General features: G+C 49.3%; 1 protein-coding gene across 1 annotated transcript in view; it reads left to right on the top strand.

Annotated features, from left to right (window-relative positions):
- The window catches only part of LOC144158287 (EGF domain-specific O-linked N-acetylglucosamine transferase-like), a 66823-nt gene that overhangs the window by 14681 nt on the left and 27001 nt on the right, over positions 1 to 25141 (top strand). The window contains exons 6-8 of the mRNA XM_077689085.1: positions 3240 to 3344; positions 13163 to 13269; positions 15452 to 15642. Of these exons, the coding sequence (XP_077545211.1) occupies positions 3240 to 3344; positions 13163 to 13269; positions 15452 to 15642 (403 nt within the window). The remainder of the gene's footprint in view (positions 1 to 3239; positions 3345 to 13162; positions 13270 to 15451; positions 15643 to 25141) is intronic.

The following is a 25141-nucleotide window of genomic DNA, read 5'->3' as shown; positions in this document are numbered from 1 at the left end:
ATTGGTGGTGTGCCGGCCACCTGGACTTTGACTTGTCGCGGTTGGCGCGGTGGAACTCTTCTGCTGTTGCATGGGGGCTGTCTAAGGTTAAGCTCGCACCTGCCAGTACCTGCCGGCTTGCTTGTGTCTGTTCCGCAGCTGGTCGGGCTGGTCACAGACTGTTTACCTTTGCATATGAAGCAGGGATATGAAGACATATTAGTAGAAATTAAGAAGAAGAAATGGACGTGGGCAGGGCATGTAATGCGAAGGCAAGATAACCGCTGGTCATTAAGGGTAACAGAGTGGATCCCTAGAGAAGGCAAGCGCTGCAGGGGGCGGCAGAAAGTTAGATGGGCAGATGAGATCAAGAAGTTTGCGTGGATAAATTGGTCACAGTTGGCACAGGACCGAGGTAATTGGAGAATAATGGGAGAGGCCTTTGCCCTGCAGTGGGCGTAGACAGGCTGGTGATGATGATGATGATGATGATGATGAAGCAGGGGGTTAAGCAGTAAAGGTCGCGATGAGGCGGTGAAGTGGTGTAAAAGGTGAGGAAAATGCCATTTTGTCCCCGCCAGCATCTGCCGTACGAAGCATTGTTTAATTAAGGGGATTTTTAACGCATTGTTTATATGGGGAGTTTGCTGCGACCACGGTGATCTGTTGTAAAAAACTCGGGTTGTCGTAATTGGGGCTTCATGGTACGTACGGTACGTTCATAGTAAAGTTGGCCAAGGTGAAGTTTCAGTGCAGTTGGCGGTTAAATGGGCCCTGGAACGGCATTGGGTCTTGTCACCACAGGCACGCTGTCAGTTGAGTGGACGGTGCAATTGAACCCTGTGATAAGAGGCATGGGTTGTAACGGACAATCAGGTATAGGTGACATGGCTGGCTGCCCTTACCTTTCTTTTGTAGCAGTCATCGGATATAGTGGAAGGTGGTTGTGAAGGACAAGTTGTCCTTGAATTTTGATCAACCAGCTCGCTTGAATGTTTAGATGTGGTGTGGCCAGTCACTAACTGCAGTTACATGTGTTGCGGAAACAAAGGGGTACAACAGATGCTTGTGGTCGCTATTTAGTATAACTTCAGCAAACGCAAACTGATTGAGTCGGCTGTGAAACGGCGATAAGAATCCCTGGAAATAGAAATGCAGCCTACGGAAGTGGGTAAAGCCTGCCAAGCAAACGAGTGCAGGCGTTTGCGTGAGCCAAGAATACCGGAAACGCCCGTTGGGCTCTCGCGATCGCATAGCTGCCAATCAAGAAGAATTGCACATATTGCGTCTGATGAATAGCCCAAGCGCACAGTGGAAGAATCTGCGCACTGGGTCTATTTATTCACCAGACTTGCGGACTCTGCGTCGGCGATGCTTGTTCTTCAGCACAGAGCGGAAGAAGAGAAAGCTTGAAGAACCTGTTGTAAACAGCAGTATAGACACAGACATGGAGCGAACAAAGGTTCAGAAGCACTTCATAAATTGTAGTGGCAAAACATGGATTATAAAAGAGCGTGTTGTACGTAGTTCTTTTAGAGCCCACATTCAACTAAGGGGGGTTGACGAGTAAATGAAGACATGGCGCCCTGCTTATAGGAGACCTCTCATATAAGAGTCAAAGACTGCTCCCGGGGTTTCAACAGAATCAGGATCCGTAGAGGGCCTGTGTAGCCCTTCTGTGCGGGTGGTCACAGCTGGGGAGACGCGGATGGGCAATTGCTAGGCTTGTGCGAATATTCGAGCGATTCGAATATTCGAACAGTATTCAAATTCACTTCGACCCGAATTTAAAATTTCCTATATTTCGAAGTGTTCGGGGTGAACGAGTATCCAAACTGCGTTAAGTACTATCAGGAGTTTCGTTTTTGTTAGGCAAGCCGCAGTAGCATTGACATCAGTCTTACATCTTGACTACATGTGGAGCCAAGACAAGCTAAGCCACATTCAAAGCGTTGTCGTAGCCATCTTACACCCGCACGTTCGTTAAGGTAGTCAAGGCTCCCGTTTTATTGTTTCGAAGAATGAAACGGTAACGATACAGTGTGGCTACCGTGTGGCACGCGTGCAGTGAGCAGGTGTTGATGGCTCTCTGCGCTTGAACTTTAGTGGACATCAGTTGCTTCACTCAGTCAAGTGACATGGCCAATGCGTCGACGGGTGCCAACCCGATATAGAACTTTTTTATGAAGGTCCCGCCAGGCTTGGAAGCTCAGTGTCTCAGTGACAGGAAGCTCAGTGACACCTGACAGCCATTCGAATTCGCTTTGAAAGTATTCGACCCCAAGGACCATTTGCTTCGAATTAAAATATTACTATTCGCACATGCCTAGCAATCACCCATTCACGACCAGGGAGGCCTGCCTGGGCACCATCCACAGATGCTGTGACGGGGCCAGTTGAGAGCGTGAGCACAACCCAACATCTCGGCATGGCCCCACCCGTGCCTGCCTGCCCTTGCTCTGCCGGTATGGGCTGCGTGTTCTCCTTGCTTCTTCTGTTCTCTGGCTGGCTCCCCTGCGGCTGCGTCCGGGTTCGTCTTTCCCTCCTGGTTGCCCGCAGCAGTGCTTGCGGACGCTGACGCGTGGTCCGGAACAGCCTGGCACCGTCTGGGCCCCCAGCTCTTTGGGCCACATCACGACCCAGGGCAGACCGGGGCATGTGCAGTGTAGCCAGTGGGACTGTGGTTATGTGACCAGCAGGGCCCGTGTCATGAAGCTGTCTCCTTGCACGTGCAGCTGACACGAGAGTGCGCCACTGGTGTGCCCCAGGGGGAAATGTGGCGCCCGTGCCTGTGAAAGCCGTGCTTGAGCGAGCGCGCAGTCATGTACCGGGGAGAAGCATTCTACCGCCCATGAACAAGCGTGGAGGTTGTCTGTGGGTGCAAGAAATTGGGGTTGGCAAGTTATCGAGAGTTGTCTTGGCCAAAGAAAAGGGCGGCTCCGAAGCATTGATGGGCCGGGGATTTTTCGGAATCGAGGCAAATAAGGGAAATATCACCCTCGTTAATTTTGGAGGGGAAAAAGCGGCACAGCAAGCCAGGTGGGAGAGGAATACTTGCCCCTCCTGTGGGGCACAGCGCACGGTGGCAGCAACCGCCACCTGTCTGACATCGGGCGTTGGAGCTGGGTGTCGAGGGGGGCGGTCATCTGTAACCAACGGCACCACTTAGCTGTGCCAGCCATCCTTGGGGGGCAATGCTCGGAGCGAGGTCAACCTGGGAAAACACGTCCCTGTGCTCTCTTTTCCTGCTCTCGCCCTAGGTACAGCGAGGACGTTCTCGGCCCAGGCTCAGTTGGTGGCTACTGTCGGCTCGACAAGGAGTCCCTGCGTCTGGAGGGAAGCCGCAAGAGCCCCCTGCAGTCCTGGTGAGAGGGCGCCACTGTTTTTTCACCCCACAACCTCCTCCCTGCTGCAGTGGTGACCACGTTGATGGTCACAGTTGGGCAGAGGTCACAGTGCAGCTCGCAGTCTGGCCAGTTCAACGGACGGCTGTGGACAGGGTGGTAGTAAAGTTTGGTTCGTTGGTGAAGGTGGTTGGTGTCGTCGTGGAGGGTGGTGAAGGACCCGAGGACGATACGAGGCCAGTAAGTGATGAAGAAAAAGAAGTCTATTTACACGTATTTACAGAGCAGACAATGAAGCATAACATAAGACAAGGAAAACTGGATTAAAATTAAAAGGCGCCGCAGCGCGCAAGGGGGTATCGCGGCACGATCCCTGGTGGGTGCCCGGAGGCCAAAAAGGTGCCAAACCGCCGCACGGTTGGCTGGAAAGATGCGTGGTGTTCTGGCGCCCAGAAACCGCCACGGGAGCGAGTCTTCATGCGACCGCTTGCAGTCGCAGCTCTCGACCAACTCGTCGAAGCGTGTGCGAGCAGGGCGCGAGCGATGCCGCCTCCCCCACAGCAGCGCACATGCCAAAAAGGGTTTTGACCTCCGCTCCCCCCCGGCTGTCCCCGAAGGTCAAGATGAAAGGAAAGCCTCCCCCGACGCCGCACAAAAGCCGCCGGCGAGGCCCAACAAAGGGTTGCGACTCGCTGGCGTCGGCGGAGGCCGCCCAACATTCCGACACCGGATGGGGAGACCCAGCAAGGCCACGAGAAGGGAGGGGGGTCATCGTCAAGACGAGGGTCCATCGGCGCTGCAATCATTACAGTGGTCTACACTGCAGAAGCTGCGAGGAAGCGCGACACTAGTCTTGGGAGTGGAGAATGCACCCCAGATCCACTCGTTGGCTTTTGCACAAGTCCTGAAGGGTGCACCAAGGTAAATATAACTGGTAGTGAAGCTTCCATAGAGGCCCATACGTTCAGAAAATGGCGGCTCTTAAGCTGCTCATGGGGCTTAGCGCCATCTGTGTGAGGAGGGAACACTTCTGGCGGAACAAAAAAATAAACAGGATGTGACGCAAGATCCGGTCAGAAAGTGACGTCATTTTGGTGGCATTAGTGGGAAAATTTGACTTCAAAATAGCCTTAGCAGGACTCTGATCGCTGAGGGCTCATGTCATTGCCATCTGACGCAAGTTGGCGAGCCCTTGGCGTGTGTGCTTCAAGTCAACGCCAGCTTATACTCGTGACTAGAGAAACGCACTTTAGCCTACTGTCGTATGATTCGCCTCGGGGTTTATAAAAGCATCTTGCATCTTCTCTGAACCTTTATTCTGTATTCATGCCTTCCACTGCTGTTTAAAAGCAATCAGTTGTTTATTTTGATTGCAGCGGGTGGCAAACGTACCCCCCCCGACCAGAATTTTTTTTCTGCCTTGGGATACAGAGCCCAAAATGACACTTGACCACTCTCCCCGGCCCCCCTTTTATATAAAAAACGTGCCCACTCCTTTCCCCAATACCAATTTCGACCAACGCCACTGCTAAGTTTAATTGCGTCGCACATACGCATGTAGGCGTGCGTGCCTTAAGTATAGATCAAGGTTATATAATGCTTGCAGTTTGTGCATTTCTGTTCTAAGAGAAGAAATAACGCATAGTCATGCTATAATCAAGACATCTGAATTTTATTCCAGGATGAACATAAAACAAATTTACCACACTGCACAAAATGAGCACGTATACAATAAGTACAAAATGTTCGTGGGCACTACATGCATTATGATTTTCTTTACGCGCCGAAAAATTGACTTTACCCGTAACACATAGCATTATGAACAATGAAAGCGTCAACAGCAGAACTACTTCGAAACAAGAGAAAAGAACTCGGCACTGCATCTTGACATAGAAAACAGGGCCGCAGGAATGCCGATTCACGAAAGTGCAGCGAGCACACTGCAGCTGTCCCGGCGTCTTATCAAGTAGACAAGGGTTTCTACAGACGTTCACTCAGCATTCACGCCTGCAATTTCCTGGTTGCATTATTAGGCAAGTGTCGTAACAGATAAGTAAAAAGACGAAAAATGGTTCAATGCAAACGAAAGCGACGGCAGTATGTAAAAGCACATAGCAGGAAAGATCTGGCAGCAGCGCAGCACGGAGCAGCACAACACAGTACTGCGATGGAAATACTGCTTGCGCATACACGTGCGGGAAGCAACGAGCACTACACGCATTGTAATGCAATAAAGACGACACTGAGATAGACAATTAAAGTGACTCGTTTAAATTCGAGTGGTACTACGCCGAGAAGTCCTAGAGTAATTGACACAACTTTCTCTGAGCCAGCCTGAGGTGAAATCAAGAGATAACTGTGACATAACAAAGCTTTAGACCCATTTTTTCGAAGCACCACCCCGTCCCCTTACACAACCCCCGTGCACATATTAACAGTACAATAGTTTCGCGTTACCTGTGAAAATGAGAAGAAAATGGTGCAGTAAAACGCCAGGTGTACGGGAGTTGCTGTTGCAACTTGTACAGCACATCGTTTCTGTAGGTACTGACGAAAGCGCTCCGCTCCAAGCGTTGGCAGCATCGTCCCGTAGTTCACCGTGCCTGCCGGGCACGGTACTAAACGTGTTCACCGACGTTACAACGCACCTCGCAACTCCACGCACAGCAAAAATTAAGTGCACACCAAATTAACAAGGAAAAACGAATGCAAATGCGCACCACCAAAACACGCAAGGGGCGTTTCCTAGCAGACGAACTTTAGGCGCACCTTTCCGATGACTACAAGGACTGCATCACAAACCAATGACATGTGCCATTCTTCAGAGGGCGCTACAAAAAAAGGTTTTTGAGAATGAACGGCATTTTCATAAATTATTTATACACTGTGCCTAAATAAATGTGATTCAGAAATAAGTATAGTTCGTAAAATATAAATGTTGTTTTATTGTTGAACAAAACTTGGTTTTTTGTTACTAGTGTTTGTTCCCTCCTCACCTAGTCGCGCTTCAATCGCCACTCCCATAAGCCCCCATGCTGATGTCGCTGGCAATAGGTTCTGAACCGCTTTTTGCCCGAACCTTCGCTACCATTTATATTTACCTTGGGTGCACCACCACCAGGAGCACAAGTGTGGGTGTCACCCTGCTTCACAAATCTGTGACTGCGCAAGCGGGCAGGCTCGGACCTCATGCGAACGCAGCCCATCACGCACTCAAGCTGCCGCTTGGAAAAGTACCGCATGTGGCTACTGTACTTGACAAGGGGGTGCGCGCAAGAACTGTGGGCGCCCTGTGTCGCAACCATAGGTCGGCGCAGGACAGCTTCACTGATTCACCTACGCTTACTAGTGACTCTTGGTTTCCAACAGAATAATGAGTTTGTTTCAATAGTGGCGAGTCAAAGCGAATGTTTAGCAATTTTCAGTAACAAAACTGAAATTTACAATCACTCAAGCTTGCTTCAGTAGCCGTAGCCTGTACAAAAAGTGCGATTAAAGGGGCCCTGCAACACCCTTTGAGCAGTGCAAGTAAACCTGTGTGATGTTTAGAATACACTGCCAGGAATACCTGAGCCAAATATTACATGTGCACATGAAGCAGTGAGCGCGCAAATCGCTGTGAAAGACACGGAAAAACCAACCGCTCTCTCTGCAATTCTCCTAATTATGCACCTCTGGCATGGCCTGAGCGACATCACTGAGGCCATGGCTGTCCGATTGGGGGTCACTGGTCAACTTCGCGGCTAATTTCTTCCATTTCCACCATCATCAGCGCCGTGTACAAACCTCTTCTAGGCCTGAACCTGTAGGTACAGTTTTGCCGTTTCTTTTGGGTTTTGAAGTGCGATTGGAGTTTGAGTGATGAGCTCAATACTTCCCTTTCAACGGGACCACTCGACAACAAACGTTTATTGCTTCAAAAATGTCCTACCAACCTGAGCGCTTGCTTGCGAGCAGGCCGCCATGCCTGCTTTTTTGTGGCACCAAACCGAAAATAGGTCCCTCCACGTTTCGGAAACAAGGAGAAAACTCCCTGGCCTGTTGTATATCGAAGGCCGCCAGAGAAAACGCCACGAGCCGGCCCCTCCTCTTCGGGGAGAGAGTGCGCAGCTTTCGTCGCGCTGTCCATGGTCGAGTTGAAAGGGAACAATTATGTGCGATTTCTCATCGCGTGTAGTTTCGGTGATAGTGAACAGATTTTCATAATTCTTGTGGGAGGAGATTGCTGGGACAACAGAATTTACCCCAAAATACATTCCGAGTAGTCGATGGTAAGTGCTGCAGGGTCCCAATAAAAGGGGTCGCAAAGTTTTTGGTAGCATTAAACAAACATACAGGAGCTGCTGCCCTGCAGCTTCTAGCTTTATTTGTGACATCATCTCTTTGTTTGTGACTTTATTTATTTGTGACTTCATCATCTCTTGCGATGACCTCAACCGCAGGTGTTCCAGTGTTAGTGCAATGAGGGCACCATATACTGCGATTGTTGAGACTACCGTGCCTATTTCTCATTAGAAAAATGCAAACAGCAGTTTCCTGTACGTTCATGTTAGTTCTGGGAAGGAAAAAGTGCACGAAGGGAAAAATTGGCCTGGTTTTTACCCCCTTGGTTGTGTGCCCCGATGGGGTACCGGTCCCGCCTTGCTTATGGGTCCCTTGTCAGGTATGAACCACTCGTGAGTTTTGCTCGTGAAGCGCACTTGAGCTGCACAGGTCTTACACGTGGTGGGCTCCCCAAAGGGCTCGTTTTGAGCGAAGGGAGTGTCAGGACTAATGTGAAGGTATGGAAGCAGTTGGGACCAAAATAAATTAACACATGCAGGGTTTCAGGGCCAGCGGGCAGCTGTGGGAGTTCCACAGTGAAAAAACACCTTGTTGCCAGGAAAGCATTATGTTGCTTTTTAGGGGGGGACACTACTCTTTAAACAGCTCTGTTTAATTTTCAAGTAAACTCTGTGAAACTTGTCGGTCATTCTGCCTTTTCCCCACTGGTTTCAAACACGCCGTTGTTTTTTGTGTCAGGCGATTAGTTCCCAACATAATTGGAGATAAGTAGGTAGTAGTCATTTCTGGAGTTACAATAGACAAAGCAGTGTTTGCCATAAAACTGTAATCTTTATATCTCTCAATACTATGAACTCTGGTGAATGCAACAAGAGAATTGTTTTTTTTTTTTTTTTTGATGCACCGCCTGGAAATAATTTTACAGCTCATTATCCATGGTGACACCAGTGGCAAGGAACCTTTTCGAATGCCCATTTCAAACACCAAGGTTTAATGAGCTCTATAATTATTTCCAAGCGGTGCATCAAAAAAACAATTCTCTTGTTGCATTCAGCAGCAGTTACAAATGTTTCCACTAGATAGGTTCCACGTTCTGCTTAGTAAGCACATAGACTAGAGCAACGCGGCTCTATAAACCTTGAAGTAGGGTTCCTCGATTCACGCGCGTCTCTGCCACACGGCAGCGGTGCCATTGAGGCACCCGGCCTGGAAGAGTAGAACACGGTAAATTTAAATCAACTTGAGCAAATCACTAGCGTCTTTACCTTGAAAGGGGCGCGACAAAAGAGGAACAGCATGAGAGGTGAGCGAGAGAGCGAAGGGAGGCATTTACTTTGCCAATGTCGATAAAGACCATTGTGTTTTGTCGACATTTGTAACGAAAGGAGCAGATACGCGGCCAATTTCTTTCTTCTTTTTTACTTGTGAAGCTTCTTTTTCTTTAATATGGGACACAGGAATGTTGCTTCCTTGGTGGGAGAAGCACGAGGGCAGAGTTGGCCAAGGAGACGAGAGGCGCTCCCCATAAAAGGCGCCTTGCTTTTTTGACCGCACGTCACCGGAGCGCTGTGGGAAAGCGTGTCGCTGCAAGCTAACAGCGCCAGAGGGGTGTTTTCGGACTTCGAAACACAGTTTAGCCCTGCTACGGCAAAATTGCCGCGACATGCAAAAAGTTTCAGTGAAGCAAAAATTTGTTGAGGCGAAATGTGCCCCCATTCTTTTCCTTGTGTTTTGTGTATTATTGTTCCGAAGCACTTCCGTCCTGCTGCTGCAACTTGCACGGGTTGTAAGGGCTAGAGCCACTAGACCAGGCTTGAGAGTATCGGCACTTTTTTCTGTCATTGTTGTATGCCGCCGACGGTGGCCATTGGTCGAACCGTGTCATGTGACATTTGTTTACCCCTGCAAGACCCATGGGCGCTGACATTTCGGTGCCTCTGTGTTGCTGCGCATGCTGTTCGATAAGTCGTGATTTTTGGAGCGCAGTGTGGCTGTATGACACGTTGAGAGTGAGTTTTCAAGCCCCCAGACAGAGTAGCGATGCCGTGCTGCTCCGTACTGGGCTGTTTCAATCGGCGGGAAGGTGGAAAACGCCTGCATCGCTTCCCGCTGGGAAAGAACGACAGTGGCCTAGCATAAACTATAACCACTTAAAAAGCGTAGCCTAATTATTGGCTCTAGCATAACCTAAAGCCACTAAGTATGCTTCGTGAGCGTAACTGAGTCTGACCCTATCGCACCTGCGCGCTGACTCTAAATCCTCAAAAAGTAAATACAGCTGTCATGGTTGCCAAGCGCCTCCTGGACCAACTCCACGCGTCAGTGTCAGCCGCAGTAGCGCGCACAAAGCTGGCCATCCTGCATCAGGCACCAAAATGACTGCTGCCGTGCGTCAGTGTCATTACTCTTAAGCGTAGCTTATTTAGTGGCTCTAGTAAGGGCCAGTCAAGTTGCTTGTGTGCAACTTTTTTCCTTTCTTTCGCCATAGCCTTGTACAGTTTATGGAGACTGAACTATCACTATTAACATGAAGAAAATACCCCAATACATTATCCGTACAATCGGCGCATAATGCAACCTGTAGAAAAAAAATTGCCACCATCTTCCGCGAGAGGAACCCTGGGGTGATGCAAGGCATCTCACGGGGTTCAATTCGCGTTTCCGTTATGTTGGTTACCCAAATGTGGTTGAAGCGTAGCAAACCTTAAATGATGCTCAATCACACGTACATTTCCAATTACGCGATGGCAGGCATGTTAGTGTCCATTTCAACTCATCGGAGCAGCAGTCGGAGCAGTAGCAGCAAAAGCGACTGACAGAGTGACTGAGGAGCGCGCTGCAGATACCGCAGTTATATAGCCGCTCTGCGGGAGAGAGTGATGAGAGAGAGACGCATGCATACAAACGCACAGCTGGCATGGTGAGGAGAACGTGCTAACGCAGCTGGCGGGCGAGGGGAAAGGAGGAGGGTTGCGGACGGACGCCGGATGGAGGGACAGGCCGAGTGTAAGAGATGCCTTGCATCTAAAATTGGTGCAGCTTGCGCTAGTGGTGCAAAACGGGAGAAACAGCAGAGCTGGGGGTCGACCTAGCTTCTCCCCACACCGACAGCAGAGAGTCTGCAGTTGGACCCTGGCAGTGCAAAGCCGTTTTGGACGGCACTGTGAAGCAAAGATCGTTGAAGTATGTACAGGTGCTCCAAAAAGTAAACGGAACAAAAGTTTGGGGAATTAGAATACGTAATGCCTATTTTATGCGGCTGCCAGCATGAATAGAATATGTGCGGCCCGATTTCATTCCAAAATGACTTTCTTGAAAAGTGACTTCGAGGTTGCCATCTCGGCTCATCGTGGATAAATCCCCCTGAAAAATCTCAAACCCGCACTCCGTTTACTTTTCGGGGCAACACCTGTACAGTGTTTTATTCAGTTCGCAACCGTCGTCATTCCTTTCGTTGACGTCTTCCGACGGCACAGCCACGTAGGGAAAATCGCCTTGTAGTGCATCCTCGCCTCGGTAGACCTGCACTTCTTCGTCGGTGGCTTGACAGATTCGTCCTCGTCTTCGGCACGGCGAACTTGCGGGGCAGTTCCACGAAGCACGCACTCAGCACTTTTTTTTTTTTTTTAGCACACACGTGTGGGCGGGTTTTCCTGTCTCCACCAGAGCCTAAACAGGTCTGCTGTTAAAAAGGAGTGACTCGAAAAGGAGTCGTGTTTATTTGGGTAAGAATCGGCCCGGTGGTAATCAACCGGTTTTTCTCACCTGCATGTACAGAGCGCATTACCAGGGGGAGGGGGGGTTGTGCAACCAGAACACATTGCCGCACAGCACGGCACATTTGTTGCTCTGATTACTTTGGAGACCACTGCTAGGGCTAGGGGAGGCCCCTCTCGCTGGTGGCAGGAGCAGCACCCGGCCGTTATCTTGTCCTCTTTAACTGAGCACGTGGCGTCGACCTTGAAAAGCGAGCGCCCGCTTACCTTTATTGTGGGTGCAGCCTAGCGGAAAAAGATAGGGTGGTGCAGGTTCAAAACTAAACAGCAAAACATTATTTCTGATTTCACTTAGAAGGAGGGTAGAAGGAAAACTGCAATGGCAGCTGCGCGCTATGCAGGCATCGCAGCTCAGTGCAAGCCGCGCACGTTCACATTAATTCTACTGGGTGTGGATTGGCTGTGGCTCCAGCTTGGCAGACTGGACCCCCATGTCATGGAAAGATGGTCAGCCGTATCGTTATCGCCACCGTTCATGGCGTCCATCCATGAGTGTGTTTATCATAGTTCCTTACTGTGGTTTGGGTTGTGGGTGCATGTTTCGCATCATTGCTGTATAACAAGTTACAGATGTTGTGCTATGCTTATTTTATCGTAAGAACAAATTTTTTCAAGCGCAGCTCCAGTTATAGCAAATTTCGTTGAAGGGAAAATAAGCCTGACAAATGGTTCATTGTGGCGAGGATTTGGTTGCATTGACTTCTATGGCCGGATGTCAGGGAATTGGAAATAGGGAATAAGTTTATTTTTTTTGCACTGTACATTGCAGACATCCCTAATTCTGCATCGCTTTTAAAAGCACCAGTGTGCTTGAGTGCAACCAGGCACAATTCCTTGAGGACATGCAGCTGCAGTTTCTCCTCCCCTCCTTCTGTTGAGTGCCTTTCCTAAAGTGGTGGTGGCCTCATCTTGTTCTGATCAGTAAGCCCAGCGTCACTGGCTTACAGCAGCCGTGTCTGGGTGGGATCCGGCTGCTGCTTGTGTTCTCTCATTCCACGTTGTGCACACTGCCTGTGCAATCCGGGGGGCTCTCGAGTCGCTGGCTCTCGTTCGGCCAGCCATTCAATCTGGGCAGCCAATTCCGTTTGACCCACCGTCCAGCGTGATTCCGTGCTCTCACATTTTGCGACTCTTTCTCCTGGCTGATGAAGTTGAGAGCATGACGGAATCCCGTCTGGCCGGGAGGGTACATTCGAAACAAAAAAGAGACGCCGACCAGTCCAAGCAAAACATACTGACGTTTCGGCTTCCAGCACGGAAGCCTTGTTCACTATGAATGCATCACCAGAAGTGGGTCGTTTTTAAGTGGGCTTGAGTAATCGCTGCAAAGAGCGTGCGTAGATTGGGTTCAGATTTTCGTCGTTACGATTGACTGTGTTAGATGTGGTCTGAATGATTAGTGATTCCAGGTGTAGCCGTGGTGCTGTCATTTTTTCTGTTGCGACGATTCTTGCGTTGTCCCTATCAATCTTGTGCTCATTCATGACGGCGTGTTCGGCTAAAGCATTGTTGCGGACGCTCTTGTTCTTTACGTCACGGGCGTGCTGCTGCTGCAGATGGTTCTTATAATTCCCTGATTCCCAGATATAAACTTTCTCCTGGCTCCCTCCCCAGCAGCAGCAGCAGCTGCCCCAGTTGTGCAAGAGGCTGAGCAAAGGGTCCTCGTTGTTACCCCCCAGGGTGCCGGCCTGGCGCTGCTCCTTTTCTTTCCCATCCAGCACCGACTGTGCTGGGGAGCTGCGAGGGAGTGACGCTGCCTGCCCCTCCTCTGGCTTGCAGGTTTGCCGAGCTGGAGCACTTCGAGGAGCTTCCCCGGCCACTGGACCCCGCCGAGGACTGCGACGTCGTCCTCGACCGGCCCACTGTGCTCATGAAGCTGGACGCCAGTGAGTGGGCCCAGGGGCTGGCTGCGGCTCTCCCAAGGGGGGGCCACTTTTTTCACTTCCGCACTTGCACTCTGGGCTCTGACTATCCGCGCTCTACTGAGAAAGAGTCTCAAACGAAGTGCGAAATGACTCAAGAAATCGCCTTTGCATAAACATTTGCTGTGTGGCATAATGTGGACTGTGGCCACAGTGCAGGGGAAAACGAAGGAGGAGGAGGAGGAGAAGGGTGTCTTCGCAGGGAAAGTTGGAAGGAAATGGGACCAACATGGCCAGTGAAGGGGTGGCATGCCTTTTGAGCAGTCAGGTTCTGTTGGGCACAGTTTCTACTTGCCCAGTGCGTCAGCGAAGAGCGTGGCAGCAACATTCCCAGGTGCAGCCGCCACTGAGGGCAGTTGGGCAGGCACGGTTGTGTGCGGAGGGGATCCATCCTAGGGAAGTGCCTTGCTTGTTGCTGAGGTCGCCAAAGCAGGGAAGCTCAGCTGTGCGCATGCTGGCCGCCCTGTCGCCGCCACTGAACACCAGAGCTCCCACTCGCAACTGGGCCCCTGAAGTGGACGCAGCTGATGTTCATGCACAGTGGGCATTGGACGGCACGGGCTCGTCTCGTGCGCCTTCTCCAAGAAAGGGCCGTCACTGCCAGCCTGGCAAACGTAGGAGCTTTGCAAGCGGGCCAGACTGGCGTTGATGTTGAGGTACACCGCAACAGCCGAGCTCTCGTTTGGGGACTGGTATGTGAGCCTTCTCAACTGTCCCCCACCAGGTGTCACGTCACGCAGCAGCCATTTTGTCATATGCCCCCCTCCCCTCTCCAAAGTACAAACTTCCAGTTGTGGTTGTGTGAACCTTCGGAGACTGTTTTCTCCACTTTAGAGTTGCAGTACTGCAGTGCAGTTTTGGACGGGTGGGGTGCGCAAAGTGGGTGAATGAGCTTGCGCTGCTCATAGCAGTGCCACTAACAATGTACGAGTGTCGTGACACGCTGTGCCCAAGTGTCCCCCACGAACAGGTGACACTTTCTGTGAGTGCCATAAAGGGGTTAACAGCGCACAAAGGCGACAGGACGAGTGCTCAACTACAGGTGATTTTTTATTTTGCCATGAAAGACGTATAAACCAAGACACACCCAATAACAAGGCCCGACAAATACGACATAAACTCTTATCTCGTGGCCCGCCTTCTACGCTCGTTGCTCCAGATACTGTTTTTCTTTTTCTGAGAGTGCGACAGATGGCCTGCTGATGCAGTTTTCATCAAGACGGTCAATCTCGAGTGCAGCAATCACTGACCACTCCGCGAACAGTGGAACGCAGGCACAATCTTTGCAGTGCGCAGCTGGGTGGCCCGAAACAACCGTCTTTCCTACGAAGCTTTTATGCTCCCTCAGGAAATATCGTAAGAACCTTGTAGGGACCTCGTACCTCAGTTCTCTCGGAAACCTCGTAGGAAAGACGGTTGTTTCGGGCCACCCAGCTGCGCACTGCAAAGACTGTGCCTGCGTTCCACTGTTCGCCGAGTGCTCAGCGATTGCTGCACTCGAGATTGACTGTCTTGATGAAAACTGTATCAGCAGGCCACCTGTTGCACTCTCAGAAAAAGAAAAACAGTATCTGGAGCAACGAGCGCAGAAGGCGGGCCACGAGATAGGAGTTTGTCACATTTGTGGGGCCTTGTTACTGGGTGTGCCTCGGTTTACCTGTAGTTCAGCGCTTGTCCTGTCATCTTTGTGCGCTGTTAACCCCTTTATGATGCTACACCAACTAGTCCACCAAGCCTTCCTTGTGAGTGCCACCCCTCCTGCCTATTCCACAGTTTCTGCGGCCACCAATGTGCCTGTGCAGCATGTCAGTGTGGAGTGTGCCATGGTTTGCCGGTGTTCCAGGGTCGGCAAATGGCCAGGGTCTGATTAGGCCTTGCTGCTGCCAAGGCGGAATGCCCTGCTGGAAACTCTGTTTGCACTGATTGGGCACCGGAGGCTTGTGTGCCCTCCCCTCTCCGTAACAGTCTTGGCACCGCTCCAGAGCATTGTTCTTGTTTCTCCCGTGGCTGGTAACTCTGTCCTGGTGGCCACTGCCGAGCCTAGGTGCCTCGTGCTGTGGAGCGCCTCCTGAAGTTGTGGTGGTTGCCAGCAGTTGTGCCCTGCGGGCCGCCCTGACGCTCGGTCGGCGCCTGTTCCCTGATGCAGCGGTGAACATGTACCACCACCTGTGCGACTTTGTGAACCTGTACCTGACGCTGCACCTGAACAACAGCCTGGCCGGGGACTTTGACGTGCTGGTGTGGGACACGCTGCCCTACCGGGGCACCTTCCGCCCCCTCTGGCGGGCCTTCCACCGCGGAAAGCTGCGCAGCCTCCACGAGCTCCGGGGCCACAAGGTGCGTCCACTGGGGGGCCTTCCCACCCAGCACTCTGCTTGGGGCAGGGGCCATTACCGCCCTCCTTGCAGCTCCTGGGACGACGTATTGGGGGGGGGACACTGCTCTTAAAATGGCTTTCGTTAACTGTTCATTGAACTCTGTAAAACTTGTCAGTGTTGCTGCTTTTCTCCCACTGATTTCAAATACTGCGTTATTTTTAGGGGCGAAGCTCCTAAAGCCGTGGGTCTGTCCATCCCTTGTGTCTCGTGGTACGTAACCGCCTAGTTCGATGACTCACTCGCAGGTGGCGCTGGTGTGAGTGACGTCATGATGACGTCACTCGCACGTGACTGACACTATAAAAGGCAATCGCTGTTGACGCGCTTCCTCTTTCGCAACGAGTCACCAGATGGAGGAGGTGGTTGTTGACAAGGCTGCGGAGCGGAGGGCGCGCAGGGCGGCGGCAGCGCGCGCTCGCCGACAGGATCCCGCCGTGCGCGAAAGAGAGGCCGAAGCATCTCGTCTAGAAAGTCGCGCTTAAACCGCGCGTCGGCAGCTTCGGGCTGAGCTCGCTTGATGCGTTTTGCAGCCGCCTCGCGAGCTCTCACTGCATCGGGGTTTGCCTGCCGATACGAGCGCTTGCTTGCAGCCTCACGAACCCTACAACAACAACAACAAACGAGCAAGAACAAAATAAAAGAACAAAATAAAAGTTGATTTGTACAATGTACGCACACAGTTTTACGTCTTTCTTAATGAGGTAATGGGCGAACTTTCACGGGAGAGTTACGGTTACCGATGATCTCCCCCTCTCGAGCTTCGCCCCACTTATCATCATTCATTCCGTGGATATGGCGCGATTTTTTTGAGTGAGTCAATTACTTACCAAGATAATTGGAGATAATTAGTCATTATTAGTCATTTTTGGAGGAACAATAGACAAGGCAGTGTTGGTCATAAAACTGCGATCTTTATATTTTCCAATACTATGAACCCTGCTGAGTGCAATAAGGCCCATTTCAAACATGAAAGTTTAATGAGCTGTAAAATTAGTTCCAGAAGGTGCATCAAGTAACCGATTCCCTTATTGCACTGACCAGGGTTCGTAGTATTGGAAAATATAAAGATTACAGTTACTATATGGCTAACACTGTCTTGTCTATTGTTCCTCCAAAAATGGCTAATTATCTCTAATTATCTTGGGAACTAATTGACCAGCTGAAAAAATAATGCCGTACTTGAAATCAGTGGGAAAAAAGCAGCAAGGCTGGCAAGTTTCACAGAGCTTACGTAAAGATTAAAAGGAAGTGTTTTAAGAGCCATATCCCCCGTAAATACCGGCAACTGCTCCAAATCAAGGTTGTCATGCTCCAGAACCAATTGATTGATTGGGGGTTTAACGCGCCGACGCAACGCAGGCGATGAGGCGCGCCGTAGTCGAGGGCTCCGGATTAATTTTGACCACCTGGGGATCTTTATCGTGCGCCGAAATCTCGTACACACGGGCGTTTTTGCTTTTCGCCTCCATCAGAAAAGCAGCCGCCGCGGCCGGGAATCGAACCCGCGACCTCGTGCTCAGCAGCGCAACACCCTAGCCACTGAGCCACCACGGCGGGTGCTCCAGAACCAAGATTTTGCTGCTCCAAACACGGCTCCCAAACCTGTTTGGCTCTCTCACCCCTGATAAATCCTCGAGTCTCGAATCCGTATCGGCTTGGACTCGAGGAAATGCAGCACCAGCCATTTGCGAGTTGTTAGGTACAGTGAATGGAGCGCAGCGCTTCTGAATGGCTTCTGCTGATGAGGATGACAGAATTTGGTGACGTGCTGTAATTTACATCTAAGGAGAGCGGCATACAGGAGCAGCTTTAAAGGCACTGAAATGAGAGCAGAATGATGGCGTGCCCAGAATGCAACATGCCAGTATGGAACGGGATGACAGTCTCCAGCCAGAAGCACAGAACGGAAGCGACTGGGTTCCTTTTGCGGGGATGACTGGGGTCACACAGCAGCAGTGTCTTGTGGTCTTTCACCGGTGGAGCGCAGCCCGTGTGTGTGTACAGATGGGAAAGTTGCAAGGGAGCAACTGAGGTCTTTTGAGCTTCACTTTTGAACTTAGAACGTGCCAGGACTCAGATGGAAGTCGCCAATCAGGAAAGAACGGGGCACTTGCGGACCTTGTACGCAATGGCTAGCCGGAAAACTTTATTCCTTCCGTCGTCCGCTTCACACAGTCAAAGAGGTCGAAAAATTCCTGGAAAACATTGAGCGCCAGAACGGGGGCCGGTCCCCTGTGCACTAGGAGGCAGGAAGTCATTGCAAAAGAGAAGGGCCTGTGAGTGCTGCGGGCCATCGCCACCCTGAAGGAGAAAGGCCCGGTGGCGTATAGGCGTTTCCTAGTCAGCACAGCCAAGCGACTCATGGCGCCATCTAGGGGCATGTTTGACGCTATGTCCACGTGCGTGTGGCCCTCAACTTGATCGCTCAGCACCGGTTTTATTTGCTGTGACCTTGTTATGATAGGAGTTGAATGGCGTATCATATGCATTTATGCTCCAGTGAATTGTCGGGAACGTAACTCCTTTTTTATGTCACTAGGGAATTTTCTACGTACACAATGGAAAATCCTCCTCATGGGGGATTTTAATTGTGTCTGCTGTGAGCAAGACCGATCTAGACCACGTTCACAATACGACCAAAGTGCAGCCACCCTGTCTGATTTAGTGGATGATAATGGTCTTGTTGATGTTGGTCAGGTAAAAGGGAGTACCATGCACTTTACTCACTTTCAGAGCGATTCGAATGCCCGTCTTGACCGCATATACATTTCAGCAGAAGAGATGCCTAGCATTTCTGACTATATTGTACGCCCGATCTTCTTCACAGACCACTGCATGGTATCTGTTTGCTTAGGACGATCAAGACTGCGTAGCGTGCTGCCTCAATGGGATCTGTGGAAGCTTAATACCTCTTTATTGGCCGATGGAATATTTTGTAAACGTATATCCGATTGCTTGACTAGTATTCTTGAAACACACGGTCTTTCTTTATATCAGAAATGGGATTTATTCAAACAGGAGGTAAGGGATTGCGCAATAGAAGAGTCCGCACGCCTTTCGTTTTTAAAACGTTTTTATGTACGGGAACTACCGTATTTACTCGCATAATCCTCGCACTTTTTTTTCGGAAAAGTCAATGCAAAGTTAGGGGTGCGAGAATTATGCGGGGAAAAAAAAAATCCGGTGCACAGTGTTGCCAATTTGCCTTATGCCAATCCCGCTAAATGTAGCGGTCGTTTTTTGTATATGTAAGCTCAGTGTTGCCAACAGCAGCTATTTCTTTTTATTTTATTATTTACACCGTAAACAGTCTCCCGTCGATCAGCGATCATGAAATTGCCGCCTCTGCTTCCCGGCGCGTGCCCTATCTCGTTGTCGTATGTGCGTGCCCTACTCCAGTAACGCACGCTGAAGTCGGTGACGCCGAAGTGCCTGCCTGCGGCACGGTTGCCGTGTTAGATCGCGTACTCTTTCGCTTTCAATTTGAAAGCGGCAGTGTAGCTGACGTTCCTCCCCATGGCGAAGCGGCACCAAGCTCAAAACAAAGAGATCAAAAAGTTCTTTAAATGGCAGCGAGCTATCCACCACTGACGCGAGTGACTCACTGACTGCTGCCGCTCAACGACGGGACCACGACGGCGACACGACGACACGACAGCGGGCTGCGCGAACACCGTCTAGTTGCGCGCACGCGAAACATGCGCGAAACCGGCTCAAGGACAGTGTGAGTAGCATGTTAGGGCGCCTGCAGGTTGTTAGGGCGCCTGGATGGCCTTGGATACACATGTCGCTCTCCGCCGAACGGAGAGGCGGCGGGGGAGGGCGCGCGTTGGAGAGCGCGTGCACCATGCGGGTTTCGCGAGCAGGCAACTTTCGCCGCCGCAAAGTTGGGGGTGCGAGGATTATGCGAGAAACCAAAAAATCCAAGTTTTGGTGGCTCACAGTAGGGGTGCGAGGATTACGCGAGTGCGAGGATTACGCGAGTAAATACGGTAATTCGTACATTGGTAGGGCTTCATGAACTCGAAGCGGTCAGTCCGGGATCGGGTGTAGAGGAAATTAGCATTCTTAAGGCACAACTTCAGCAATATGTTACTGAAAAATACCATGGCGCTCTAATTCGGTCGAGAACTGAAGAATTCTTTGATAGTTACCCCACTCGTCGTTCACTAAATGATGAGCGGGAGTCAGCACTTGCAAAGGAAATAATCGAAATTCAACATAACGGTATTAAGTACACTGAAGCAGCTGAAATTGCTAGTGCTTTCCATGACCACTACAGCACGCTATTTGCGGGGTCAAGTCTATTAGCTCGGGGGCAAGAATTTAGTTCCCTCATTGACTTACTGCCAAAGCTGACAGACGATGAGTGCACTCTGGTTTCTCGGCCTATTACACTCGAAGAAGTTACGTCTGCCATCTCTGACCTCAAGACAAACAAGACCCCGGGGCCCGATGGTTTGAGTGGAGAGTTTTATCAAAAGTTCTCTGCTATCCTTGCTCCCGTTCTGTTAGACATATTCACAGCAGCATACGACCATGATGTTTTGCCGCCAACCTTTTATTTAGGACACACAGTTTTAATTCCGAAAACGCAAGATGAACAAAAGCTGAAATCGGTTGACGGCTATCGGCCAATATCTCTCTGCAATGTAGATTATAAAATTTTTGCAAAAATTTTATCTAGGCGCCTTCAACTTGTCATCACTAGATTAGTAAGACCTCACCAAACTTGCGGTATTAGAGGTAGGAGCATTCAAACAAACATACATGTTGCCCGTTCAATATTGGAGTGTGTGTCTGATTCGGCAGAGCAGGTGGCCCTTATCCAAATTGACCTTTCAAAGGCATTTGATTGCGTTTCTCATGATTTTCTATTCGCACTATTGGCAGCGGTAAATTTAGGGGATGTGTTGCTAAAAGGCATTCAGCTTTGTTACTAACAGTGCACCACACAACTGGTCGTCAACCGCGTTCTGTCTAAGCCAGTTTCGATTAAGTCATCTGTTAGACAGGGCTGCCCCCTTTCACCCTTGTTGTTTGCCTTATACCTCGAACCTCTGTACCTCTTAGTATTCCGAACCTCTTAGTATTCAGCAGAGTGAAAGAGTACGGGGCTTTTCATCGCTATCCTGTGAGGGTAAGGTCCTTGCTTACGGCGATGACATTGCCTATTTTTGTGCTGATAAAAAAAGCGTTCAAGAAGCCCTTAATTTCACCAGGCAGTTTTGTGGCACGTCTGGAGCAGCTGTGAATATGGAAAAAACAAAGGGATTTTGGTTTGGTTAATGGGGTGCGAAACCGTCCTTATTTGGTGGCATTACTTGGGATAAGGACGCACTTCAATACCTAGGTGTACCTTTGCACCAAATACGAAACACCGGGCCCCATTGGTCATTGGCACTCCAAAAAGTCAAGCGAGCCTCTCAGGCATGGATGGGGCGAGAACTTTCTGTGTTTGCGCGTGCGCACGTTTGTAATGTCTTCCTTGTCGCAAAGCTTGTTTATGTGCTGCAAGTACTCCACTGTGCGCGTTCTAAAGTACAGGCTCTACATAGAGTTTTTGCAACATTTGTGTGGGGGTCCCAATGGGAACCTATACGTAGGGACAATTTGTTTCTTCCATTAGTGTCTGGGGGTGCTGGGCTGATACATTTGTTTGTACATCAGCTTGTATCTCGGTTTTGCTTCTATGAGGTGACGCATCAGCCACTTCTGCTCAACGTTATTCAACAGCGCATAAGTTTTCATTTGCCGTTTTTGCTTGTCTTCACGGGTGAAGTCAGTACGAAGCCGCCATGGGGGTTTTTAAAGGAGGTGGTCGACACCTTCAATTTCCTTACTGCGAGGTTTTCCCTGCAATATCTGTTTACCCTTTCCAGGAAGGCTTTGACGAACACTTTATTAGAGAGTCTGTTCCCAGTGCCGGTTTATCGCCAGCCTTACAATGGCCACCATAAGGACAGTGTTTTGAAGCGGGTCACACGTATGTGTCTTCCTCCAAATGCAAAAACGTTTTTCTTTAAGCTGCATACATCAACACTCCCAGTGAAAACATGGTTGCGCGAGAAAGGAATGTCTATTCCTTGGTCTGACAATTGCCGTTTATGCAATCAACCTGAAAGCATAGATCATTGTTTTGTTTTGTGCCGGGATGCGGTGTTTTTCTGGGATGTGTTGCAACGAACTCTTAAAAAGGACATGGACTTACCCCTTATACAATTCGGTTCTTGCCTTTTAGAGATGTTACTGGAGTGCCCTATGATATATTTGTTGTGATCGGATTGTATAGCTTGTGGAAGTGCCGCATGATGGACAGGCACGCGGAACGCCCTCGCCCGACGAAGTCCATTTTTCGGGAGCAAACTGCGTTGGTGCGGAGCATTTATGCGGCGCAAAGTGACCCACCAGAATGGCTGCATCTGTTGGACGCGTGTGTCTGCTTGCCAGATTAACGGGCTGCTTATTTTAGCTGCAGTGATGTGCATCTTCTTGGATGACTCATAACTTTTGTAGGCTGTTGTGGGCAGTTTTCCATGCAGTAAAGAAAAAAAAAAAAAAAAAAGTCTCGTAGTGTAGTAGTTCTGCTTCTGGGAAGCAAACATCCTAACCCAGGTTCAAATCCCGTTACCACTATTTTTTTTTTTTTTCATTATTAAGAGTTTGTCATATTTCAATATTAACATTTGTTATCAAGCATATAATCTATTTATGACATCTTTATGCATCACAAATGGGATTTCAAGTATTTTCGTTGCCTTTAGGTAAGTTTCAGCGACTGCTTCTTGTACATTTTGACGGGTTTGTCCCTTTTAGGTCGGTTTTGGCTATCTCTGTTGAATATTTTTCTGCACCGTGGTTTTCACCCATTGGAGGTCCATTTTGGACTTCAGTTCGGGTGGTTTTGTATGCTTTAGGTACGTTTACGCTGTGACATAACCGCCATAAGCAAGCTCGGGTGACGGCTGGCTGTACTGACCAGGAAACGCATATACGTGGCCCGGTGTGGTATACCAGATCGTGTGCGCCAGGTGCCCCCTCTTCCTACATTGGCGAGACCAAAAATTTGCTGGAACGAGTGAGGCAACACAGGAACGACGTCCAGAAACAAAACGGAGAATGCAGCACTGTCGCCGAGCACAGAACTTACTTCGTGGGAAGGGCCTCCGTCGAGAAGGAAACCGCCTGGAGAAAGAGGCTTGAGTGGTGGCATGTACAGGTAACTCCACAAAACCGCCATCGCAAGCCGCAAAACCCTTGAAGCCTGTGTACACGCAGGGCTGTGCTCCACAGGTAAACGCATTTTTAGAGACTGACCATGGCAAACGGCTCTGGTGCAGTGTGGCCCTGAAGAAGGAATTGAGCTGGTTCCGAAACGTCGGGTCCTCCACGTGTTGGGCTTTTGTCATAACTACCCAACCAGATACATCTCTTTAACGTGCCATTGCACGTTGCTATTGCTAAAAGGAAAATGAGTGATTTACAAGCTAAGATTGTTTGGAGGCAATGAAGTGTTCAGTTCGTATGGAAGCAAGCCAGAGGGATTTAACTGTATGAAAACCTCACTATTTTACACTTTATTACTGTTAGTAGGGGTAGGGATTTTTTGTTTAGAAGTGAATACAAAGCAGTTAAGGATTTGATTTGGTAGTTGCAAATTGCATGGAATAATTTAGCAATTTAAAGTAAGAAAGCTGAAATTTACAATTTCTCAAGCATACTTCAGTCACTACTCCCTGTAGAAAAATAGAGGGCGTATTTAAAAGGGTGTGCAAAAGTTTTTTGGGCATAAAACAAACACAGGGAGAGCTAAAACTGCTGCTTTTAGCTTTTTTGATGATACTCTCTATGGGGGCAGCTTTCATCATCTCTACCACAACTAATGAAGGAGGTACTGTATTTTCGCGTGTATAACCCGCACCAAAAACGACAATTTAAGTGGCAAAGTAGGGGTGCGGATAATACCCGAAGTTTTTGTTTAGTGCAGCTTCACGGCAATGCGTGTTGTGCAGTCAAGCTCCTATGCAGTAACACTGAATAAGCCTTCCGTAGCTCTCGTGAGAGCAGTGACACTGGGTGAATTGTGGCTTTCCCCTTGTAGTCAGTGTATTGCACTTGCTAAATGTACGCTTTTTCTGTCTACATAGCATGTGATGTGTTGTTTGAGCAGTAGCTTTGGTGCAGTCTTTCCTGTATCAAATGTGTGGGCAATATGCCAGGATTTTTTCTTTTCTTTTCTGGCGGGCTGACAGGGGCAGGTTATACGTGCGAAAATATGGTACCACTCATTGCAGAAAGCGTATGTTGCACCTGCTTTAGTGCCGCATTTCTTGTTCTCAATCCTAGTTCAATTACCACAAACAGCTGTCTGTTTGTGTTCACCAACATTGGCAGGGTTCGCACAGGTCCTTGAAAACCTTGAAAATCCTTGAATTTAGAAGTGTCAATTTCAAGGCCTGGAAAGTCCTGGAATTTTTAAATGGTCCTTGAAAACCATTGATTTTTCCGGAGAGAATCAGTGGCCCTGTCTTTTCACAAGAATTTAAAGTGTTTGTCGTGGATTTTAGGTGTTAACAAATGTAAAAAAACATTGCGTGAAATTACAAGTTTGGTAGATTTTCATTATTACGAAGCAACATTGGGAGCAGGCACTTGTCAATCATATCCATGTCATGATACAGTCCAGTGAAAGCCAGCTTGTGTTCTCTATCTTGCATCTTCCATCTAGTCTATGGACGGTTGCTCATTGCATGTTTGCTGTTCCTCATACGCTCCATCGACGTTTGCTCTTACGTGCAAATGCTGGACATGTACATAGTTCATCCTGCCTTGAAGCAACACTTGCTGGATTTAATTACAGCTGATACTCTTGCTGACAAAGCAGGAGATGCAGGCAACATTCATTAACTTAGTTTTGAAATCAATCAGTCTCAGCAAAACACCAAGAAAAAAGAAAAACCTCTAAATACCAGCCATGAAATAAAAAAATGAAGCTGGGAGAGCATTTACGAACCCGTTAGCACTTATCTAAATGTGCACTAATGTGCTTAGATATTGTGCAATAAAAAACTTTTGCATTGTGTTGGAAAAGTTATAAATAATCCCAGATAAAACATTAGACAGGGACCTTGAAAATGTGTTTTGTGGTCCTTGAAAGTCCTTGAAAACCCTTGAAGTTTTGCTTTTGAAGCCTGTACGAACCCTGATTGGTCTACCTGGAAGATTGATTTGAAATTTTCTGATTGTTTGACTGGTAGCCTAATTGAATGTTGCATCAGGTATTTGCCTTGTTCGTTGAAAGACTTGAGCAGTCGCACTGCTTTCTTTTCCAGCCGTGAGTGGCATTGTGGGCCAGTTCTTGCGTCCAGGAAGGGATGTGAATTGGTCCTCTGTCACAGCAAGTACCGTAATTACCCGATTCTAACGCGCACCCGATTTTCCTGTAAAAAAAAAACGAA

The sequence above is a fragment of the Haemaphysalis longicornis genome, unplaced genomic scaffold, assembly GCF_048455015.1.
Source record: "Haemaphysalis longicornis isolate Haplotype H1 unplaced genomic scaffold, Haemaphysalis longicornis Haplotype H1 scaffold_10, whole genome shotgun sequence".
In the NCBI taxonomy this organism is placed as follows: domain Eukaryota; kingdom Metazoa; phylum Arthropoda; class Arachnida; order Ixodida; family Ixodidae; genus Haemaphysalis; species Haemaphysalis longicornis.
The sequence above is the reverse complement of the archived record's forward strand: the minus strand, read 5'-3'. Positions and strand labels throughout refer to the sequence as shown.